Raw genomic sequence first — 25,204 nt, 5'->3', positions numbered from 1 at the left:
TTGTTTTAAAATGAGTATTTATGTGTTGCTGTAGAAAGAGCAGCAATGTATTGCTGTTTATGGATGCTATTGTGCCTGAGGTTAGGATCCCACACACAATCTGAGATGCAGCCAAGAAAAACAGCCCTGATAGACAATGCTTCACTTCACCTGCTACAATACTGTGCATTTCATTTATGTCAAGAATATGTACAGTTAGGGTTCATTCACCTCATTATTTTGTTACATCTACTTTCCAGTTAACCAGTCTCTCTTGGAAATAATAAATAACTATTTTAAAAAACAATTGCAGCTTTGCATTCAGAAGATCTACTTTCATTTTGTATTAAAAAATATCCACCATTTTTATAAACTGGCTGGCTTTTGAAAATAGAATTTAGAGTCCACCAACTCTCTTCTGCTTGGCAAGATTGATTTTATGCTGCCTTCCAGAAGTAGATTACCAAAGCAAAATGAAACATCTTGGGCTTTATCTAATGCTTTGCTTCACCAGCCCTATCAAACGTCAAACTATGTGAGCAAATGTTAATTCTCGTTGCAGATTCATTGTAAACACCTCACAGTTAACCTCCTCCATTTCTGTCTGAGGAAAAAAACAAACCCCAAAACATCAGCATCACTTAAAATGCAAAATCTCTTTAAAGGCACCTTCACAATATAAGCTATATTAACAATCCTTCTTGTCACATAATATAATGCAAGAGATTCTGACTTCTCTGTTTGGGCTGGACAAAACAAGTTGAAAGCAAAAATTCTCTCACTGATTTATTAAAACAGACCTACGATTTGTACATGTTTTAACATTTTGTAAAAAAGTTTTTAGCAAATTTCTCTTTTTAAAAAGAGCTGGGGGTGGGGGCAGAAGAAGGTTGAATTTTAAGGTTAGGATTTCAGCTCTCTGTAAACCGACATTGGCCATCTCAGCAGAGGTCAACCAGTGTGTTCCACTAAAACACAAAACATTGTGATGAATTTGAAATCATTTGCCTTCCTCAAGACTTAACTACAGTCCAGAAATCTTTAGATAAGTTTACTTGCCAAAGACTATGTAGCAATGTCATTATTATTATTATTATTCAAATCTATGTGTTAATAGAACCACATTGCACAGCAATTAATTTTCAGTATTTCCTTGGTACTGATGGGTTAACATTTTAGTTTTTAAAATGGTCTTCTTGAGACAAATGATAACATATTTTTCATCCTGTACAAAATTATATATATGTACATAATTTTGTGCAGTGTATATATATATATCATTAAAACACAAATAAAAACCTAGAGGGTCAACATAAATAAAATAAAACTTTATTTTTTTTAATAAAATTATGTTTTGGGTAAAGAAAAGATAGCGTGTCATTTCTTTACTGGTACAGACAATTTTTTATCCAAAAGAATACATTGTGTTTTATTGTGTCATTTGTCTGAATACAGACTCAGTGGAATATCTAAATGATACCCTGCTCTGAACTCCAAGCTGAAAGTAAGTTTTTATTATACTTGAGGGAAACAATGGGTTCAGCTGCTTATTGCAAAGAGCAATTGTCAAGGGAGAGGTAAACTCAATTACTGTAACCATCCTGAATAAAAAATACTGCCAAGAACAAAAATACACCTGGGTAAAGACAGCCACTGAATAAAAAAATCGACATAAAGCGTATCAAATATTTATTTATCTGGGCAACAAAGGACTATGATACATTGACAGGCATGGAAACTACTGCCAGCACAACTCAATACAATACAACTATAACTGCTTCCAATATGGCCAGTGGAAATACAGGATACCAGGTGGTCCCAAATAGTTGAAGTTCTTGGGGGGGGGGGGGGGGAGGGCAAAGAAAAGAAAAACTAAACCTTGATCTAAAAGACAATATTAATTTATTGCTCTGATGATACTTTCAGGAGGACAGTAGGTGAAAATGAACTTTTATTTTTCCACAACACGTAATAGTTGTAAAACCACTAACGTTTAAAAATCTTGCCTGGATCCAACATCACTTTATTTTTTTTTTCTTTTTCAATGAGAAACTAAATGTAATACTAATTATATATAAAAATTCAATTTTCTTTTCTTTGTTCAGCTGCTTCATTGTCGCCTTTAACATGCTACAAGAGGGCTAAAAAATGATGAATCCCAGAGAAAAACAAAACAAAACAAAAAAACCTCTGATTTCTAAATAAGTACCATGAACCACATGATGAACTAAGAAGGGAAGATTTAAAACCCACTAAACAAGAGGTAAACAAGATCACCAGATAAATAAAAAAAGGCTTAAAACAGACTCACCATATTTACAGTTCCCATTAAATTACACATAAATAAATATATACATACATAAACACTGATTCCCTTATATAATAACTGTGAATCGTGTCGCAATAGAAAGTTCAAGTTGGTCACTTTACCTTGGACAGGAAAAAGTTCTACAACTGAAGACATGACATGGAATTGCGTGTTTTTTGTGTTCAAGTTTATTCACAATACTGATAAAATGTCATCAAACCTTTTTGCCTTTTGTTTTTCTTTAGGTTTGTTTTTGTTTTGTTTTTTTTTAATATGGCTACAATCTTAACTGAAGTTTATGCAAGGGGAGTTGATGATTCAGTCCGATGAAGCTCATAGATTTATATTTTAGTATTATTTATTAATTTGTTTTTATTTCTTTTTATATATTTTTAGAAAAAAGTTACTTTTCTTTTTGTTTGTTTTGTTTTTTTTATTTTTTCCTCTTTTTGCTTTTTTTTTTTTTTAAAAAAAAGTTCACAAACTCAGACAGAACTTTTTTCTTTGCTGGCTCCATCGCCCATTTCTGTTCTCTCAGGCTCCAAACCGGGGTAAGGAGGTGTGGGGAAGTAACTGGGAGCATATGAAGTGCTGAAGGCTGGAAGGGAGGAAGGATAGCATAGTCCTGCAGAGTTAGAGAACAGGCTGGGCAGAAGGGCATTGATTTTGTTCCTGTAGCCTGGGGTGATTGGAGAGGGAGAGAGGGAGCTAGGAGGGGGATGGATGGATGGATGGATTCAGGAAGGGGGGAAATCCTCACTTTCGGTGCTTCTCCTCTTTGTCGCCACTTTTGGTGCTGTTGTCTGTGTGGTTGTTGGGGTTGTTGCTGAGGTACATTTTGTCCATGGCCTTGAGCGCCTCGGTGAGATAGTTCTGCAGGGCGGTAACGGCGGCGCACACCGCAGGGCTGCCAAATCCATGAGAGATGAGGTTGAAGTGGGTCAGGCAGCTCTGGATGCCCGGCTCCAGGATAGGGTTGGGCCGAGAGTTCCCCAGGGGAGATCGGTCCTGAGCCAGCAGGTCGGTGAACTCTTTACAGATCTGTCTGCAGTACAAATGGAGCAGTGAGAGAGAGAGAGATATGAACCATTGTTGTCAGCAGCGAAGCCAGTGCAGTCTTTCTGCTAGATTACACAAGCCTTCAGATCAAGGGGACTGTTCCCCCTGTACACACAGCCTCTCTCTGAGTCACACACACAAATGCTGTCTCTCTCTCACACACAAATACAAATACACATATCTCTCACTCACCCTGGCACACAGACAAGCATATCTCTCTTTCATCTCCCTTGCCACCTCTCTTTCATCTCCCTTGCCACCTCTCCCACTCACAGATGCACACAAACATTTCTCTCTTTCACACATACACACACGCTTCTCTCTTTCACAACACACACATACTTCTTTTTTGACACACTGTCTCTCTCCAACACACACACGGAGAAATTTCTCTTTCACACTCATGCACACATTTTGCTCACACACACACACACAAATACACACATTTCTCTCACTCACTCACACTCTCTCATGTATCCTCCACCTCTCATATAAAAACTCACTCACAAACACACCCAAAAGGCACCAAACATTTCAAACACATCACGAATCACTCTCCCGCACACACATACACTAACACCACAAACATTTCAATCCTATGCAGGTCATCACAATATTTCTATGTCCCTCCTCCAATGTTATATTTTGGCACATTATCAATAAGCAGCTTAGAGTATCTCTGCAATACGGAACAGGATATACGGTGAGTAATACTGAGAAGGTGGCTCAGGTATTTATTTGCCTTGTGGAAGATCCTGTTTTTGAAATAGGAGAGACTTATTCTCTTCTCCACAAAGCTAGACAATGGCTGTGGCAGGAGGAAAGCCAAGGTTTACTGGGTACGGGCCAGAGAGGTGAAGTTAAGGATTTAAATTAGGCTCTTAAAAAAATTTGTGTGTGTGTATATATATATATATATATATATAGTTTAAATGAGACTTTCTCCACAAAAGCCAGGGTGACACTGGCTGGGACCAGAAACTTCTTTTCATGGAGGTGGAAAGGAAGGATACAGGGCTATATGGACGTTGTGCATAAGTTATATTTTATATCACAATCACAGCACAAATTGTTGAGAAAATAATACCTTATAGCAGAGATTAGAGGTGTTTTGAAACAGTTTGTATTCTAAAACCTCTGTTAATGTCTTCCAGCCATAAACTGGCTCCCATCCTCTGCCTGTGCCCTCTGGCACTGTGCCCTTTAGTGACATCTCCATTGGTAATTAAGGGCTACTAAACAACCCTTTTAATTTCCAGCAAACATATCAAAACAATCATTTTCTTTTCACACACCACCTGGAAGCCTAGACAGCCCCACCAATGATAAACTCCACTCGCATTTTAACTGCATACAGATTGTCATTTAAAATATATTTGTAATATCCCTATATTCACTAAGTAACAGAGCTGCTTAGAAAAAAAGATTTAATGAATTGAAATCAGTTTAATGTGCCAGTTTTATTTTACTGTCAGTAGGAAACCTTCCCCTAGTGTCTAAATTGATAAAGGCCCAGCAAATGTTTTCCTTTAAGGAATTATTGTTTTTCTTTAAATAAACATCCATCCAAAATTTCACAACCTGCTTTCAAGAAAATCTGCATAAACTCACTTTAGAAAATAAAGCTGGTTATATACTTTTTGCTGTAATATATACTATGAATGCATATTCACAGTCTTACAATTTGCAAAATCATTAGCCATTTACTGCATGGCAAAAAACAAAACAAACAAAAACAAAAGCCCCAAAACCTGTGCTTTTCTTTACAACTCAGTAACACAACAGAAAGGTAAATGTCTTACTTTGTAGCTAGAAGCATGTTTTTTCTTGTGACTTGCTCGTTTGGATCGGAATGTTGTCGGTTGAGAAATTCAGCAACTGCTTTGGCAGGAAATTCTGTCTCACAGACATACCCAAAATCTCTAGCTAGATGTACTGCTTCTCCTGGAAAGGGGGGTGAGGAGAAATGCACATCGAATCAATATACACAGCACATAGGGCAAAGTAGATTAGCAAAAGCTATACAGTATTGCACTTAGACTCTCTCTTAAAGTGTACTGCCTAGTGTGCAAATTACAGATATCCTCATTTTATTAATTTTCTTTGCTGTAATCTAGGTCAAAGCAAATATATATGTCCAAGAAAAGAGTTAGAAGTGAAATCATGTGTATGTATTTGTAAGTTTAAATCTCTCGCTAAGTAAACAGATACACACAGTATATAGTTCATTTTTAACTATTTTCTTTGGAAATATATACTTGCCTTGACATTATATATATATATATATGTTCTTTTACAATATATAAATGATTAGTACTGATCATAATTACTCCTAGAGCTCTTCTAAATACAATGCATTAAACAGCTAAGTGTTTAAAATTTAACTTGATCGCATATAATTATCTGTTCCCCCCAAACGATTAACCATGAGAATTTTAGGGTCATTCCACTGAGTCTGTCTGTTTTGTTGATTTGAAAATCTTTGGTTTTAATTTCCTGAACCAGTTGTTTTTTACTGCAGGGCTTCCTGCCATTAGCTCCAGCTCCGGAAGAACGCATGCGCCAATTAGAGCTTCAAAGCCTCAGTCCAGTGAGCTTGTTTCCATAAAATGGAGTGGATCATAAACAATAACAGTACTCTAGAAACTGCCTCATCACCACGGGACTCAAAGCCCAAACAATTTTTATACTATCATCCAAAAAAATTAGCCACCATTACCAGTTTATCTGAAAAATCAACCCATAGTTCTTATTTTTTTTTAATAATTCCTTAAAGCCCTCGTATGTGAAGACCAAATAGAACAATAGATGACTGTAAAATACTCTCCATCTTCATTAACATCACAAATAATATTAGCATCCATCAAATCTAGACTTTTTGCAAGTTCTCTTGTTTTTTATTTTTCTTACACTAGAGTGCTGGTGCAATTGTAAAGCCATTTTAGATCAGAAAGACTTACTCAGCAGTAAAATATAATGGACTTAATAACCAAAGTGATACTATTGTATTAAAAATCAAGTCTGGCAATTTTATATGTTTTTACTTCATCTCTTATGATACAAAGCAAAAAAGAATAAAGCTATAAAATCCCTCCAGAACAACCAAATTTAAGCTAACTTAAGCATCCTTAAAAGCACTCTACAGACTCAATCAAAATCAGTGTAAAGGAATGTCAAAAACAAAACTGGAGAGGAGGAAAGATATTTTAGACTGACCCGGATTAATTTTTTTGTAAGCGTCTGTGACAAAGTAACCATTTTAACCAAGTGATTGCACCTCTTTCAGCTTTCCACATTAGAAATATTAAAGCACATGAAGTCTGAAGGCTTAAAGAAGTTGCACCTTTTCATCTAAGAGTAAAACAGGGAAGCACGGTGTAATAAAACGAGCATATGTTCTGAAAATGAGAACCAAAAGAAAAAAGAAATGTGGGTAGGGGAAAGAGTACAACTTTGAGGCTTTCAGGACACTTAAATCGTGACTTAGGTCAAGGATTCCCAAATTAATTCAGGAAGCAATGGTCTCGCATTTCTCAGATGTCAGAATAACTTAAATGATTTACTGTTATGTTGTTTATGGTGGAGAAGAGACTTAACTTTGAGTAGCTGCAGTTCTTTAAATTTAAAATTGCTTAGTCCTCAGTGGTAGACGGAGGATGGAATGAGGGGATTGAACCTTTGGCTGAATCCTGTAGCTTTCACTCACATAAGTAATACTTAAGGGCCTGATCCTGAAGTCCTTATTCAGAGAGGAAATTTCTATAGGCCCATACTTTCTCTCACTGAAGTCAATTCACTACAGCCGGATAATTCACTTGAATAAGAATGCAGATAGCATCCTGAGTGTGTGTGTGTGTGTGTGTGTGAATATATATGGCAATGCTAAATATGCAAGAGATATTTAAAAACATTTCAGGTTAACATAAAAGACACAGTTACAGAATTAACATTTTTCCCAAGCATGAAGATTAGACAAAATAACCTCCTTTAAACAAGGAACACAGGTCTGAAAAAATTGGGGATTTATCCTATTAGGCAAAAAATGAACCCTTTCCAATATTTGAGTCACTTACCCTCCACTAGTGATGTGAGCAGGGTGACATTAGCAGCTTTACGTCTCCCGGCTGGCAGGTTTAATCCTATTTTGTCCAGTTTTTCTCTCAAAGATCTCCCTCCATTTTTAGACTTCGCCCTGTTTCACACATAAAAACCACTTAGAATATGACTAATCTGGACCAGGTCATATTTCAGTTCCTTTTAAAACCTCCCAAAATGTATTAGAAAATAATGTTGATTATGAAGGGACATTTAGGAAAGTTTTATGCCGGGAAAAGCTAAGAATGAAGAACAGGCAATTAAAGCAAAGCTGAATACAAAATTAACTGAAAAGGATATATTTTTTGTCATTATTTTTTAATTTTGAGTGGTTTTATAGTTAAAATGTTTTCTAACCTACCAAATCAATTCATATACTAGCACAGGGGTATTACAAGATCGGTTTGGCCAAAGCCATAATCATTTTAGAGCTCTTGACACATTACTACCCCTAATGGGAACTTTGCTAAAGTAGATTTATTTGCAATATCTAATGCATTATTTAGCAGACTAATCTAAAAGGTCAAAAACTTATGTTACCATTATAGAACTTCACTGTATTCAGCAAATAGATTAAGTTATAAATACCTAGCTACTATTTTCAACAGAGACAGGTTAAGATAAATTGTTTAAATGAAGCTTCCTATTAATTAATTCTGGATTTTATTCCCTACTCAAGTGATCTTTAATTGTGTGGATTAGATTATAACCCCTAGGTAACTAAGAAAGACAGAAAGGAAATCACCAATGAGTGGTTGCATCCTTTGAATATAGAACCCAAACTTTTTGAAGAATCACTATACCAAATTTCTCATGGGGGGAGGGGGGAGACTGGGGGAGAGGAAGGTATCTCCCGCATCCTTTGTGTATTACAACACACACAAAAACGATTACCGGCCAAGGATCCAAGCGTCCCTTTAAAGCAAACTATTCCCCTTTGCAGCATCCTGCCACAGCAAGCAGCAGCCTTCTACAGAAATGGTTTGGTGGCGGCGACATCATTTCGTGGCGCTGCATTAGTGCACTTCTAGACTGGCCTGGGTTGCTATGGTTGCAGTGACCTCATGTGACGATGCTGAGGAGCGGCGGCCTGGCCTGGCCTGGCCTCGCCTCGCGGGGCCGCAGCTGTTGCCCGCGTGGCCGGGTGGGTGCGAAGGGGCGAGGGCGTGGAGGCGGCGGGGCGGCGTTGCACGGATTGCAGTGGCGGGCTGGGGCATGCTGCATGGGACTGCCGGCAAGTGTCGGGGGGGGGGGGGGGGGGGAGGAACCGCGGCTGCAGCCCTGCCGGGATGTCGCCAGGGCCCTGGCGCGAGCTCCGGGGGCTGACTGCGGACAGCGCGCAGAGGCCGGCCCGGCCCGGCCACGCTGGGGCGGGGGGATTTGTCTCCTCTCTCCCCTCCCCTCCTGGCCCCGCCCCGTCGGCTCCCTCCTCCCCTCACCTCCGGAGCACCCCGCCCAGCAGGGAGGCGTTGAGGCACTCGGGCGGGGAGAGGCGTCTCTGCACTTCCGCCACCGTGACCTTGTACTTGGAGGTGGAGCTGAGCAGGGAGAGGCGGCCCGGCACGGAGCAGAAGACCTCGTTGGGGTTCACCACCCCGCCGAAGAGCGCGTCCTTGTTGATGGGGATGGCGGAGACGGCGTTGCTGTTAGACTTGGAGAGGGACACGGGGCCTGCAGCGGACAAGGCGGGGGGGGAGAGCGGCGTTAGGGCCCCGCAGCGCCGCGGCAGCCCCCAGCCGGCCTCCGCGCCACGTGCGAGCGGGGCGCGGGGCGCAGCGGGCAGAGGAGCGCGGGAGGGGGGGCGCAGGACGGGGACGAGGCAGCGCCGGGGTGGGGAGGGGGCGGCAGGGGGAGGGAGGGAGGGAGGGCTGGGGAAGAAGAGGGGGTGAGGGGAAGGCGGGCGGGGGGACCGGCGCCGTTTCGGACTCGAGCGAGCCCGAGGGGAGAAAAGACCCAGCGAGTAGCTGCTGTCAGTGCAGCGTCTGCGCGCTGCCGCTGGGGCTCCCCTGCCGGGCTCTGGTTACGGAGAAGAGCCCCCCGTCCGGGTTACTAAAGCCGCTGTGAAGCTGCCTCCCCCCCCCCCCCCCGTGGGCTGGGAGGCGACCCACTTTAGCCAAACCCAATTGCCAAGGTCTCCGTTTGCCCTTAAATGCGAATACATGGATTCACACGCAGATTTAAGGACTAGTCAGTTGTATGTTTGGTATCTGGAAGCCACCCCCCCCCCCGGGTAAAAATACCACTTACAAAATCTAGACCCAGTCTAATAATCAAGGGGTACATTTGCTTTCTCCTGAAATAAGCTAGGCCTTAGAAGCAAGTTGGTATGAGCCAGCCGCACAAGCAAGTGTCTGTTTTTAGTTTTTAATAGGCAGGCCCCTCTAAAAGTGGTGTCACGTCAAGCCGAATATTTTAAAACTGGGAAGAGGGCAATTCACAGGCGGTTTCAAAAAGCAGCCCTCTGCATATTAATATAGTACAAAATGCTAAACTGATGTATGTATTTCGATACGGATAACTGCAAAAGAGAGTGAGGACTGTGTGCCTTAACTTGTGCTACCATGTTTTCAGTGTGTCAGAGGAAAAATGAATATATTCTGAAACGCCTGTGCAGTGTTCGCCAGTAAAAGAAACACTGAAGAGCAAATTACAGCATCTTCCCTGTGAATGCATACATCTGCCCAGAAACCTTGTGTGTTTAACTACATAGCTACCAAAAATAAAAATCATCCTATATTCCCCAACCCCAGGCAGTCAGGTTCAGGCCATTGTTGGAATAAATTCAGAGCCACCAAAAAGCTACTGAGCCCTTGCAGTAGCCAGCATTACTAAGCACAACTGAAACATGTCCAGATTATTTTGCATGGAATTTAGGTTGCATTCAAGTTCCACAGGGGTACTTTATAAATGTTTACTCTCTTTCTCTCTCCTCATGTGTGCTACTTTCCCCCCTACATCTTTACTTTAGTGGGGATTGTCCAAACCTATGGGGGGGCTCTAGGTTTTGGATAGATCACTTGTGACATTAATAGCTCTGGGGAGGCTAATAGAGACAATAGGAGTTAAACGAACTCTTGAGATTACTAATAAAAGAGCCAATTATCATGTCGACTTGGAAAGAGCATCTCTTAAGATTTATCCCTTGCACATCTAATTTGACGTGACAAAGGCTTCACAGATAGAAAAATGAAACTTTAAACTAGCTTACTGTATACTGATTAGAATAAGAAAGGAGAACCGCTTTATATAGCATCATCCTCTGGTGGTGCATAGAATACCCAAATATTATTACCTTGCCAACAAAATATAAGCATGCTATTGCTCAGAGCGAATAATAGCTAAGCAGTCAACTCAATGAGTTTTACTCCAACAACAGCTCACTAAACAGAATCCAAATGCAAACCAATCACTTTTCATCAAGAACCAAAAACTACCTTGAACAATATTTTCATAATCCTTCGGGTCATTTGAAGGAAGATGGGAAACCAGATTTTAATGAAAGCACAAAATATCTTTTACACAGTTAGGAACCATTTTCACAACCACTCCTCAAGACCCACGTCTAAACAACCTTCACAATGATCAGACTAAAGAACCTAACACCTTTTCTACAAAGCCATCTACCATTTTTACTCATCATCATGTAAAAAATATATATATATATATATATGGAAAACATTTCTTACCATTCCATAAACCCCAAATTCTCAACATGGATAAATAATGCCGCACAGTTGGATTAATTGGTCTAATTACAAAAGTGAAATGCATTATAATGAACTAAAACACTGAAGCTGAGCTAACATTGCAACATTTGCATTATAATGAACTAAAACACTGAAGCTGAGCTAACATTGCAACATTTTCTTGTAAAAACTGCAAACCGTACTCCTAAATGAAGGCTGCTTTCAACGCCGATGATCTATTTTATTTTCCGTTCACAACCCTTTAATAAATTATATTTGAAAGAAAAAAAAGGGGGGTGGGGGGAAGCTTAGCAAGTTCTCTCTTCAGTAGTACCCAGCTTGTGAGGACATGCTTGGAATGCTAAAGGAAATGGCTTACCTTTCTTAATTACAGTTTGATCTGGGATGTTAATACCCGGGTCTTCTACATGCTGCAACAAAAGAAATACATAGGGAGGTAAATGTATAATCATAACAAAGGGAAACGAATGTCAGGAAGGCTGTGTGTGTTATCAATTATTTTTTCTCTTCCCTACAATTTATATGTAAACATCTGATTTCCGTTTATTGGGATTTTGGCATTTCCAAATTAAAGAAAGCTTTAGGATTCCTCCCCCTCTTTCCTCTCCTTCGAAATAAAAACACCTGGAGTTGCCGCAAAGTGCAATTGTGACCCTGAAATCCAAGTCACCGTTTAGTTTTGTACCTCAACTCTTTAAAAAGAATTCCTATTATAACAGCAATCAAGTATGCGAAGTGTTGCTCCTGTGCCTACTGCCGCGAGGGCAGAGAAAAACACAATGGAAGCTAGCGGAGAAATAACTGGGAGGGAGCACTGGAAATCATTTGGAAACATTTTAAGGGAGGGGATGCGAGAAGGAGGCAAAGTATTAGCACACTTTCACTGTGGAAAACAGGCGGGGAGGCGGGGGAGAATCACTGCTTGAAATGAAGATCGGGAAAGTGCTATGAAAACAGAATGAAGAGCCGATTGCTTTACTATTGTCCACTAGCAGGTTTTGTTATTTCTTTTGCAGATGGATTTTATGTGCCGGAGTCAAAACGTGATTAGAAAGTAAAATGAAATCATGTTTTCTAATTCAAAAACTGACAGGCAATATAATGTCTGGCTGTGTTTACAAATTAACACCAGTGCTGCTGAGATAGAAGATTTCGCAATCGTTACAAAACACAGGCATTACCATTTAAAAAACTATTACTTCCTTCTCTAGTCTTTGTCCAACAATAATACTGATTCTAACATTTTCCATTCTGTCTTGGATTTATGCTCCTGTTAATTGTGCCTGATCTCAATGATTCCGGGTGGATGGTACTAAGTTGCTTTATTACAGGTTTTATTATACTCAATGCTCTCATTTGTAACTTGCCTAAAGTGCTTCTGGATTTAAGTATAATTAAATTGAGAAATGTTCAGAAATGACTACTGCTGCAGTTCTTGTGTTTTAACTATATGGGGAAATATGATCCCTTTATGCATGCACCCTAAACCCATAAAGTAAATGTAGTGTGGCATAATACTTTTATTTGTGTTATTTCTACACATATCCCATACAGCGAGGACTATTAAATTTAAAATCCCACAGAGATATTTATGATTAAATAATTTGCACCATCTACTGGATTTTCTTAAATATTTAGCAGTGATTTTTATTAAAGGTTAACTGTTGCAGCAACGGGAGAATTCAGAATGACCTTTTTCCTGACCCAAATTCCTTTAAAAGAACGTTTTGTTTTGCCTAACTGAATAATACTCTCAGAAGATACATTCTCTTATTTATTTTATTTTATTTGCTCATACATCCTGCTGTTTCAGTTTTACAGGAAAAAAATGACTGGACTAGTTTAACGTTTTACACCAGATGGCTTTCACGAAGTATAGCAGTGATAAGAATTCATAGGTGCTTGAAAGACTAATAAAATGATATGCACTTAAAATATCTGTAAAAAGGGGTCTCCAAGACCGTCCACTTTAACAAAGTACAATAGCAGGAAGGGAGGATTCAGAGAAATATTTTAGGTCATGTTTCTACAGTAACTATGACCTGGCAGTCAACAAATTAGTTTCTTCTAAATATTGCCTTCATGACGTTTTATTTCAAGTTAAAAGAATCGATCTGTTTTCAACGGATCTAATTTGCTTACTAAAGCCTCCTCTTGGGGAAATGTATGCGTTTATTGCAAAACTGCTAAACATAAGCAGCAATTTTCTGTGGTTAATTTAGCCAGAAGAGAGCTGTAATAAATTCATTATTTCCCCAGGTATAATTTACAAAAGGTTTCAAAATGACCAAAAAATAGGTAAGTCCATCTTGCAACACGAAACTGTACTCATTAAACTGTCAACGGATATATTGTTGTAATATTTGATCCTGTAATTTGGGATGGCATTTTAGCAAAAATCACATCCAGATACCACAATTCCCCTCTTCCTTCCCGTATAACTGAAGCGGCTTTAGCCTCTTAGCGGGAACTCCATGAACTTTAATAAATTTATTGGCAAGTTCTAAATCTTTTTTGCAGGGAGAAAACTAGAAATATGAACTTTGATCAGAAACAAATTCTTTAGATCACATGGCACTACTAGAGTACTTGCAAATGAACAATAGCCATCTTGCACTGGAAATAGCCAATGTGCTAATGTCATGCTTAATTAGAAATCATTTTAAACTGTATTTATTGATAACAGAATTAGACCAAAAATAATGTATTATCCAATAGTCTCCAAACATTTAATTTAATATAGGGTGTAGGAGGTCTGGATAGAATTTGATAACCTATTGCTAATGATTTATGAGGTCATCCCTTAGCACTCCAGCTAAAAGAATAAGGCAGCATTTTAATATACCTCCTCTCTGATTTGTCACATAATTCCTTTAGAGTAGAGAAACTGGATGTATCCTCTTACAACTTGAGACGTCATTGTACCATATGCCAATTCCGTAATCACTAAGAACTGATTTTTCTTCTTAGGCCACTTTCTTCCACTTTTTTTTTTTTTTTTTTTTTTTTATCTTTGGCTGGGAGGGCATTTAATGAGCTCTTGCATTTCAGACTAATGTTTTTTCCCCAAGGCAGTGAGCAATCCCAAATGCAAGGCCCAATGGCGGGATTAAATATTCTTCCTATGGTAACAGCTTATTGTCTTTGAAAATGAAAGATATTGCTAATGATGACACTAATTTGATTTATTTCTATTTTAGTGGACACTGTTAAGGCAGAGGAGGTGTGGGTATAGCTGCAGGAACCTATTGTTCTAGGTGGGAGCCTTGGCATTTTTGGTTTTGCTGCTGTTTAGGTTGAATTCTTTCGTGTGACAAAAGCCTTACCACTCCTTACACACTGCCTTGGGCAACTATAATTTCTGCTGAGAAAAGGCACACACTCGGTCATGAAATTGTAGTTGTGGGTGAATAACATAGACCGTATGCATCCTCCTTACCGGTACATCTTCTATAGCATGAGGTATCGAATGAATAGGAATGTCTCCTAGTCCTGAGCTGAGCCCATGGGGTCCATGCAGTAGATCCTCATGCCGCCGGTAATCCCTACGAGGGTCCAGGCCGGATAGCTGGTGGGGTAACCCCCGGTGTGTGTGTAAGAGCCCAGCCTCCTGGCTTTGTCTCTGTCCTGGCCATCCTGGATGCTGGGGTTGAGGTTGGGCATGGAGGGGATTCAGGCTATAGGGGTCATTAACGTGGGAATAAGGATCTTGAGACTGGGGGTAAATGGGCTGGTAAGGAGGAGGGAAGTATGGGGGCTGAAAGTCAGCATTGGGGGTGTGGGAGAGTGGAGGGGCGCTGGTGTAGGGAGATTGACCTACAGACCCCAACTGGGGTAACCGGGCTGTCCCATTGCTGGTGCCATCGTGACGATCCTGAGGGGGAAGAAGAGAAGAGAAGAAAAGAAAAGATAAAATCAAACTGTTTACAGTAAAATTGGTTTGTAAATTTCACCCATCCAACGATCAAGCAAGATTTGCAATTCATTTGCTGCCCAGCAGAGAAAAGCAGACCTGGAGATTTTCCTGTCTGTGACTTTTCTCTTTACATTGTGGCAACAAAACTAAAAAGATTTTTTTTAAAAAACAACCCATCCCAGTGGAAATGCAGTATGTATTTACAATAGATACTGCCCAGAATTCGTATTCTTACACTGGAGTATGAAACATTTCTTTTAAAAGATTTGTTTTTAAATGGACGTTGTTCTTAAAAAAGAAAAAATCAACCTCACCAGTACCAAAATGTATTCTGCTGGCTTTAAACAGAACTAAAACAATATTATTGTTTAGATTATCTTTAATGTATCTAAGAAAAAGAGATACTCAAAGAGCACTGCCATTTTATTACGATTAAACATGGAAGTGTGTCTAAAATGCTTGAGATAAAGCAATCGTTTAAATTACAAGTTTCACAAATGTTTAAACACGATATTACGATATGCCTTTTCACCCCCATTCAATAGATACGCGCTGCTTTCTAGAGATTTATGCTACAGGATACAATTTAAATGAAAAATATTTAATTGAGGTGGAAAGCAAACCGAAGGAGATAAAATACTGCATAAATAATGAAAAGGTAGAACATCTTAAGACACACAGCTGGATAAATATAAACAAAAATAAAATGAATGCGCATTTTGTCCTTTTATAATTGGAACTGGGGGGAAGGGTTACCAAATAAAAGCCCATAGGTATGCCTAAGATAAATGAAGAGCCCCCAAAGAGGAGAGGAGAGATAAGAGAGCTATCATTACATGATATAGATTGTATAGCACATGAGGTTATTATCTCGAAAAAGGAGAAGAGAAGAAATACTGACTATAGCCCAATTACCAGTGGGAAAGTGAAAAAATAAAGGCGGATATGGTATAAACAAGCCTTTTGTAGTTCACTTGAGGCAGCCAGGAAAAAAAGGTAAAAGATTGACTTGGAGGGGGGTGGGGGCAGAAATGTCCTCGTAGGAAACCTGGGTGTAAAATCCAAAGTACCAACATCATCATCGACAACAACAATAAGGCAAAAAAACCCTAAGATATAATGCTGAAACAACTCACCATAGCTGAAAAACTGTGTACTAACATCTGCGAAGAGCCTGGGATAGCAAGTCAGGGTAGAAAAATCAGAGAAAAGTGCCCCAATGTGCACCCCCACACACACTCTCGCACACACAAAAAAAAGGAGAAGTGGTAGAAGCCCAGCTCTACACTATGACTACAAGACCACAACGCCAAGGCTTCTCGTGCATCGAGGAAGCTCTGCTATAATCCATCAGAACTTGAACAAATTCCTGATGCCCTTCATTTGATGTTGAAAAGGCGATCTCTATCCTGTCTTGATTTTAGAATTCAAAGTTTTTTGTGTGTGTTTGTTTCTTAATCCTTTTTTCCTCCTCCCTCTCTCTCTCTTTTCTCCTTCTTTGACTTAGCTGCTGCTCCACTTGAGCTCCTAATAACAGAGCTCTGCTGCCTTCCTTGAGACTCCTAATAGCAGATATTCATGACTATTAATATTACACGAATACTTAATAAGGGAAGAATGGCTGGAAATCGAGCGTGAAGCGAGGAAGCAACTCAAGGCAGAGTCTGTTCTAAATGACGTCCATTGAATGAAGAATCAGTGTATCTAATCAGGGATGGAGGAGAGAGAGGGAGAGAGAGAGAGAGAGACAAAAAGGGAGAGAGAGGGAGAGAGAGGGGACATGCTGCTGCGTCTGACGAATCACAGGAAAGGGGCAACATTTTAAAAGGTTGCAGGGCACGCAAAAGTGAAAGAGAAAGAGATGCAGGGAGAGGGAGAGGGTGGGAAACGGAGTGAGACGGGGGGGGAGGAAAGAGGAGAGTGGGGAAGGGAGGAGAGAAAGGGAGAGGGGGAATGGGAAAGAGAGGGAGGAAGAGACAGAGGTTAGGAGAGGGGCCCCCCAAGTCCGCAGTAAAGAGCGGGGCACACCTCGGGCGGCTGCTGCGAGTACCCTGCTGCCTCAAATGCCAGGGACAGCAGCTGCTGGGCGCCTGCTCCTCTCTTGGTGCCCGAGCCGCTCTCGGGCCCTTTGCTGCAGACTCCGCCGCCACCGCCTTTCAGCTGGGGCTGATCCGCGGGGCCAAGCTGCTCTCCCGCCGCCGCCGCCGCCTGCTGCGCCTCGCCGAGCCGCACCTCCATGGTGGTTCGACGGCCCCAACCCAGCCCGCCGCGAGAGCCCGAGCGAGAGCCGCGGAGAGGGGCTTGACCGGGGCCCCGGGCTGCAGCGCCGCCGCCGCCTCCCCGTCTACCTGTGATCCCCTCTTCGCCGTTCAGCCCCCGCTTGATCCCCGCGAGGAATCAGGCAGGAGAGAGGCGCCGGGGCTCAGCCCCAGTCGCGTCCTGCCCAGGAGTCCCGGAAGCGAGCTGGGAAACTTTGTCTCGCCCCCTTCTCCTCCTAGCCCCGCTCTGGTGCCGGCTGGAGCCGGGCGAGGGGAGCCGGGGAGCCCCAAAGTGCATCCGATGCGCTTCCCCTCCCGTTGGGAGGATCGGGGACAGGCGGTGTTGCGGTCGGGGGGACGGAAAGGGAGGCGACTCCCGGCCCTGGCAAGCTGGGGCTCCCGGCCCCGGCACAACCCGTCGGACTGGCTGTGCAACTCCCAAACAGCAACTCCCTAAAAGATGACATGCCTGCTCCACTTTCCCGAGCGGCTGCCGCTGCTGCTGGCGGACTGCGGGGTTATCATAACAACCGGCGCCTTGCCTCCTTGCATGTTCCTACAAACCCGTGCACGCACCTAACCAAATAAAGCTTTAATCCTGCGCCGAAACGTGCATCGCCAGGTCTCCGCGGCACGCTGCCACAGGGAAAGTAGCTACCCGTTTCTCTGCCACCCGGTGAGCGGATGCTCTCGCCTCTTGTCACACACAGTGCGGCTGTAACGTCTCAGGAGAACGTGTGTCACCCATGTATTGTTACTGTTGTTGTTATTTTGAAAAGATCCTATTCACTCTCCCTGGGTCGAATACCAGTCTGCCCAGAGCCAGTACGAAAATCTTAATTACTGCCCTGCAAGGACACCTAAAACTCCTGTTTCCAAGCCAGAGAAAGACACCAGACTGCACCGCTATTTCCTCTGGAAGAAAACACCGAAACTAACATACCAGGGCTCGTGGATCCGCACCTGGATTTAGCACCTCCGTGCAAAGTCACAATAGCACAAGGCAACAAAAGATACTTACAACCAAATCCACACCCACACGCGCACAGTTACACACCGATCCAGGGTGAAGAGGAATTGTTTTCCTCCTAAACCAGTGGAGAAATATTTTTGGGGGGCGGGGAGGGGAAACCCTGATGCATCATTCATATAAAGCTAGTTTTGGATTCCCAGCGAAGACAAGCTAGCACCGCACCCAGTCTATTCAATTTGTCATCTGTAGACAGAATCACCCCCCAATTATCAGCCCCACACTGAAACATATTTATTTCAGTAATCTTCGGGTCTAGTGATTCGCCGGTTCCTTTCTATTTACAGCATTACAAAAAGAAGTCAGCGGATTCTGAGGGAAATGAAAGACCCAAGATATGTACCTTGAAAGACCAGATTAGGGTTTCGATGTGTACATTCTCGCATAGAGTACAACCAAAATATGTTTTAAAAGCAGCAGCGCTCTTTATGACTCTGCTTAGATGCACTGCATACAGCAACTTTGGCGAAACGTTTAAAAATAGCATTTGTCGGTTTCATTCTGTCGATTTGTTCGGAATATTTTTGTATCTATCACTACACCTCTTTCTCTCTCCACAGACGTGCATATTGAGTCGCTCAAAGTAAAAAAAAAAAAATAATCAGGCGGATTTTATGTTAAAAGTTGTTAAAATAATAGACTCAAAAGCTAGACAATTAATTAGACTGGGTGTACGTTCAAAAAGGTTTGATTTTAGTTCATCCACTGACTCTTGATCATTGTACAACTCAGTTTTCCTAACTAGCCCTTACACCCAAAATATCATTTTAAGCATCAGTCTTTCGCAAATGTTTGGGATCCCTCTGGCATCTCTCGTGTGAAAATAATTATTTCCTCTTTTTCTCTTTGCCTTTCCATTCATCCATTCATCCCTCCATATTGAGGGATGGAATCATTCTAGGTACTACATACATGATCTAGCTACAGATGCTATTATATTCTCCAGTCTGCTTTTTTCTCATATACTTCTGACAAAAGCGATTTTCCAACAGCCCCAAAGTTCCTGGTTAAAGGCTCCCTAGCCCAATGCCATTGTTTCCAACTGTAAGGCTGCAAAGAAGACTGGCGAAGAAGCAGAAGTTTCCTAAACGAAATTCACGGATCGATGGATGCTGCACGGTCCCATTCACAGCTGCTGGGCCCGTCGGCTGCCCCCAGCCCAGGGAAGCGCTTACCTCACATTCCTCATATTTGATATTATCCGTCAGTTTCCAAAGCATTTTCATGGATTGGCGCGAGAGCGGATTTGTTTCTCCCTGTCTTTCACTAAAGTGGAGCCTCTCTGGTATGCAGAGTGCGGCTGGTGGAGTGTTTGCAGAGCTCCTGTGAGCGCTCTGAGATCTCCCTCTAATGGTAGAAACTTTTCCCTTTTCCAGCTCTTTACCAACAGCCTAATCGCCTCATTAGCATAGCAACAATAGTCCAATTGCTCTCCAGCACAACAACCTGCAACAGTGGACACAGGTATAAAGGACCCCCAAGCAAAAGGCTTTATCCAAACAACTGAGTTCTCTTGGAGGGGGAGAATATGAGAGCCTAGATTTGGGCAAGTGAACATTGCGCTCTCTCTCCCCGCGCCCCTCCCCCGCCCCAGTTGTTACCGCTGCTGCTGCTTTTGCCTCTTGGCTTCCGGCGTGGAGAAAAGTACAGAGAGAAATCAAAGAAGCACCCACTACTCGATTTTCATACTGGAGATGGGGATGGGGGGTAATTGATTAGCCTGAGCAACCCCCATCCCACCTGCACATAAAGACTTTACTGGTTTAAATAAACCAAAGTCAAAGCGAGGAGAAAATAAATTAGCATCTTTGTCGAACGAGGTTATTCCACTAACACGGTGGCTTTTGTTTTCCTCCGTCTTTTTTTTTCTTCGTAAGGCTTTTTCTTTTGTAAACTGTTTTGTTCTGCTGGGGTGATGCTTTCTATTGCATAACTACAGTTCTTTAAAAAAAAAAAATAAAACCGAAGATCCAAAACATTATCCAAAGTATGATGCAAACACATTTGCAGCCAGAAACTCTTTTGCAAGCTACTTGGCATAAGGACGAATCAAACTTTGTTGTTTCTTAGGTGGAGAGTTTTTTAGCTTAACAGTATCCAGCAAAATGACCAGAGAGAACTAACTCTGACCAATTCCCTCCCCCGTGATGGGGACAAGATTCCCATCATGAATGAAACCAGTGACGAGTTCTTTATTATTCGGTAATGTTACGAATGCTGAGTCACTCTCTGGTGGCTCACCGGGCTGCCCATGCCTCCCCAGGTTTAGACAGGCACCTTCCACCCATGTGCTTCTTTGATCTGTTCCGCAACTCCGAAACGCCGCGACCTCACTTACCCCCAGCGTTCATTCCAAGCGGGTTCTTGGGCAGTACCTTGCATTGCCTTTGAAAACCCCGAAAGCCTTTTTAACCACATCGACTTCTAAACGTCCCCGTGACACTTTCAACCCGACCGCTGACTGTGTCTGGACAGCCGGTGGGGGCACTTTCAGGGTCTCGGCCCCTCCGCCAGGCACACAGCTATGCGCTCTTGAAGAGGCTGAGGCTTGGGAGCCATTTCCCACATTTCGCTGGAGAATTATGTTTTTGAACCAGTTGGGGGTTATCTGAGGCTGGCGAAGGGCACGGGGTTTTTTTGTGGGGGGGTGTGGGTGAAGGCAGGGCAATGTAAGGCCCGATTTCTAACTAGACACGCTCATTTCTTTAGCTGTAGCACTACAGCTGGCTGACTCTACAGGTCTGTGCAGCCTTCCACACAGCAAGCTCTCATCTTCAAGGAAGGATTTACCCAGCTGGAGGATAAATATGCCCCCCTGAATCTCCAGGCGAAACCCCACGGTCATCTCTGGGAGATGAAGGGCCCGCTGCAGGGCCAACCCAGAGCAATGTCAGACCTACATACCTACACCTTTTGCGTGAGCAATGAAGGCTGCGGACATTTGGGTTGGTTTGTTTCTACCCCCCGAAATGTCCTGGGCGTATCTCGTTTCTCTCCAATTCTTTCCCCCCTCGATGTTCTTTTGAACTCCCCCTTTGTCTTCAAGTGCCATGAGAGTAAACTGTTGTTTTACTCCTGTTAAGCTTCACATGGAGCTGGCAGATGAGTCTCTCTAGTTTATGCAAAAAGAGGGGGCTCCTGAAAGGACCCACCTTGTGCCAGAGCCATGCTCTGGAGTCAGTCGGGCCAGGTCTGTGTAAACGTCATTACCATGACAGCTCAGCTAATTGAATGTGAATGTGTACGCTGAGGATCCAACCATCAGAGCACAGCTTCGCTCCCAGATGATAACGGGCGTGGAAGATCACTCTAAAGGCAGATCAATAGGCGAGCTGCATTACCATTTTTGGTGGGGTTGCAACAGTCGAGGCCTGTTGTGCTCTGTTAGGTGATCTGGAGAAACCGGACAATGCAGGCAGCCTGATATATTCACCGACCGAGGGGCAGAGCAGTTCCCAGCCTGCAAGGCCACATTTACAACTACGAGTTTTCAGCGTTCGGTATCAGATGAAACAGGGCCGAGGTTTCTTATTGCCTCTGGATTTGCAATAAGGGCAGGTTTCGAAATCATAATGTCAGGTGTGCTAGAACCCGGAGCATTTCAAGAGACTCCAGCCCACTGCAATAACAGCAGATCTACCAGCTCTACCTTTATGTAAGCACGTGAGTGGTCTCTTAAAACGCTGTTTTAATATTCCATTACACTAATTCACTATTCAATATTCCATTACACTAATTTCTGATCACTGATCTGAATTAAGTGTATAGTTACAAAAATGGTCACCACTACATTGCTTGAATAACAGTGGGGGTATTTCTCCCCCCCGTCTCTAGCTTAAGAACTATTGCCTTGCCCTCACTTGCTAATTCTTTTATACATTTTGCTGAATGGTGGAAGTGGATTTATGCACAGTAACACATTGCTTAAGCAAATCTTAAATTACGTTTATTTAGGTGGCCACAAAGTTAGGCCTGAACGTAAAGAAAAAACAGTAAGAGATTTAAAGCAAGATAAACCAAAAATACTATTGTATTAGAGTTTGCTTAATTCAAAAAATCCTTCTTTTTTGATCACTTGTACTAGACCCGGAAGGTAAAAATGCAATAACCTACCGTGTACAAAGTAAACTCTATTTCCTTCAAAACAACCTGCTACTGCTATAATAAATCAATCAATCAATCAATCAGTGAGTGCGACTTAAATATATTGTTTAAAAAAAGGTAAGAAAAGGAAATAACCATATTGTCTCCTATATTATAATACGGTTACCCAAAAAGAGCAGTTTTCTGTGATATAAGAGCGCCATGTTTAAATATTATATTTCACAGCCGGATTGTGGCTATGCTATTAGAAGGCAATCATGATTTGCAAGAGGCTGTAGAAGTCTGCCGTGATGCCACCTGTGTGAGTTTCCCTCTGTCTTACCCATTTTAAAAACAAAATAATCTAACTGAACGATTTCATCTAGTCATCCAAGGGCCCTGACTAAAAGAGAAGAGTCGTTCGATGAAGACACATAGATTGAAAAGAAATTAAACTCGTTATCCAGATAATATGGGCTGCATCCTAGCGACACGCTGCTGCCCGTCCGATCAGACTGTAGCGACAGCACCTATCCTGTGATTTTTAAAAACTCTTACAAGTGACCATTCCCGCATCCTCCAAACCTGTTCCATAAAGTCTGCAGAGCAGCCACCACTTTGGCTAAGTTATATATAGAGATCCCACAAATGAAACGCTCTTAAGAGCTAAGTATGATCATACTTTAAGTATGCCTGGAAACATCAACGTCTACGGAAAGAGTTACTTGCAGAAACTGGATAACTTACAGGTACACATGTCCATTCGGCAAACCTGGGGGCAAATTCAGTCACCTTAGGGAGCTGAGATCATGAAATCACTAGAGCCAAGGGCTTTTAAACGCCAGTTACTTCTCATGCATCATTCCCATGTACCTGGGAATTTCCTTGGAAAAGTCACTGGATCGCGGAGATTTCCCACCTGTTGAATTGGGCCTCCCGGTGAAAGAACATTCATCACCGATCCACAAATAACTGGACCTGGGGTGTTTTTCTCCTCTGTGGCAGGGATCCTAAGCTCCCCCAAGGGCTGATAGTCTCACCTTTCTGGGCTAGCTCTCTAGTTCCATAACCATCCCCACCCCGGCACACAAGAAAAGGGAGATTGCATTACCTGCCAGTCTCCCATTTTTGCAAGAATTGACATTCTGGCCGCGGGCTCCCGAACACAAAGTCCCTGCTGGTCATGGACTGAGTGATCCGTCCGCTGCTTCCCCGTGATCTCTTTAGGCAAATCTTCCTTTTACCTGCAACACGACTCTCTCACCTGGTCATAAAGAGCTGGGTGCTGCCTGCCGGCGCCTGCGCACTGGCCTAGGAATTCACTCCGTCAGCTCTTTTCAAAAGCTCCCAGCCTCTCCGGGTAAATGATGGATTTACAGCAGCCAGGGCAATCTTATCACCCGCTCCCCGCTTTTCTCTCTCTCTCTCTCTCTCGAGAGCCTTCCCGATGTCCACGGGTCAGCAATCCCCCAGGGAGCAGGGACCTTGGTGGGAGCTCCTTCTGCTGTTCGCTGGCGGAGCGTCGGGGTTGCCTTTGACTGAAGGGGGGGATGCACCGGATTCCCTCGGGACTGATTTGAAGCCAAAGATTGAGAGATGGAGACGGTAACGGGACCCCCAGAGAGAAATCTTTGCTCGTCTTAACGTGTGGTCGTCTACTTGATAGGGAGCTGACAAGGGGGGACTGGACGCTGTTCAAACCCAGCATCAATTGTCACTGAAATGGATTTGCCTTTTTGGTTCACCTCTTGACTAGTGTCCGGATCAGGGACACATCTCGGTCTCCTTAATGCTAACTACGTCGTATATATATATATATATATATGTAACTTTGCCTCCTCCTCCTCCCTTTTCCCCGCGGTAAGATTTTTAAAGGAAGAGCTCAGCTTGTTTGACCAGTTGACATTCATACCGCAGATTATTTTTGTTATAGCAGGTATACAGTAATGGTGGTGGGGTTGCTTTACTTTTCCTAATAATTAGGCTAGAGGCTTTAGAAGAAGTCTCGAGGTTTCTTTAGCGTGCTGTTGCAAATACGAGCATATATACAAATCTGTGTAAAAAATAACAAGCCTTTTGAGGCATTGGTTTGCTGAAGAGGACAGAATATAGGTCTTAACTGCTAAAGGGGTTACTGTGGATAAACAAAGAGCAAATCGATCGAGATCGTCTTCCAAGACGACATTCAAATCTGTGCTAAAGGTCATCTAAATGCTATATTGCGGAAAACAGTTAACAATGATGGGAAATTTACAAATGAATATTCTCTCTCTCTCTCTTTCTCCTTCTCTCTCTCTCTGACACATTCATACTTGAAATTGATCCAGGATCAAGACCCTCTAGCCTGACTCACAGGAGTATTGCCATTGAAGTCAATGGAGCTACTTCATTGAGTAAAGGCACCAGCATTTGGCCCTATATCTTAAAAATTGTGTGTAGTCTTTAAATTCTATAAAGGTGAGTGACTTTAAAAAATTAGGCCTGCTGTTATTTTTTTTAATTAACTTTGAAACTGTTTAGAATCTTTCCATTAATTTCGATGCTCATGCATTTTTAAAGTAGCTGAACTAGTGTTTTTGGTTGTGGTTTTTTTTACAAAAATTGGTTCAAGGGCAAGATTTCAGTGACACATTTCTTGGGCTACTTTGTCCAGCGTGCCTTTGATTGAGACGCTTCTGTTTTACAAAAGCTTTGTGGAATGTTGTATACACCACAGCCAGAAAATAGAATCTGTTTATATTTGTATAATTATTAAAACCCATTAGCATT

At 42.3% G+C, this 25,204-nt stretch overlaps 1 protein-coding gene across 5 annotated transcripts; it reads right to left on the bottom strand.

The window, feature by feature from the left end:
- Positions 1–1,651: 1,651 nt before the first annotated feature.
- On the bottom strand, positions 1,652–23,667 carry TFAP2A (transcription factor AP-2 alpha). 5 transcript variants are annotated; one of them, XM_073332071.1, is made up of 7 exons: positions 23,547–23,667; positions 14,588–15,022; positions 11,507–11,558; positions 8,881–9,112; positions 7,420–7,538; positions 5,149–5,290; positions 1,652–3,332 (listed from the first exon to the last, which is right to left on the bottom strand). In XM_073332071.1, the coding sequence occupies exons 1-7, from the start codon at positions 23,577–23,579 to the stop codon at positions 3,044–3,046; spliced, it is 1,302 nt and encodes a 433-aa protein (XP_073188172.1). In that variant the 5' UTR covers positions 23,580–23,667; the 3' UTR covers positions 1,652–3,043. The 5 variants fall into 5 exon arrangements, with proteins under 5 accessions (XP_073188172.1, XP_073188171.1, XP_073188170.1 ...); XM_073332070.1 differs by lacking the exon at positions 23,547–23,667 and adding an exon at positions 19,528–19,905; XM_073332069.1 differs by lacking the exon at positions 23,547–23,667 and adding an exon at positions 17,093–17,716.
- Between the last annotated feature and the right edge of the window lie 1,537 nt (positions 23,668–25,204).

Source organism: Lepidochelys kempii, chromosome 2, assembly GCF_965140265.1.
Source record: "Lepidochelys kempii isolate rLepKem1 chromosome 2, rLepKem1.hap2, whole genome shotgun sequence".
Lineage (NCBI taxonomy): Eukaryota > Metazoa > Chordata > Testudines > Cheloniidae > Lepidochelys > Lepidochelys kempii.
This window is presented reverse-complemented; position numbering and strand designations above follow the sequence as displayed.

What these genes read in the sequence shown, in the direction of transcription:
- TFAP2A (XM_073332069.1), bottom strand. Translation starts at nt 17,302, where the DNA reads ATGGAGGTGCGGCTCGGCGAGGCGCAGCAGGCGGCGGCGGCGGCGGGA. An exon ending in GCTCACATCACTAGTGGAGG is followed by an intron (nt 5,291 to 7,419) that starts GTAAGTGACTCA and finishes CCCCCTTTCCAG; the next exon opens with GAGAAGCAGTACATCTAGCT. An exon ending in AACATGCTTCTAGCTACAAA is followed by an intron (nt 3,333 to 5,148) that starts GTAAGACATTTA and finishes TTTGTACTGCAG; the next exon opens with ACAGATCTGTAAAGAGTTCA.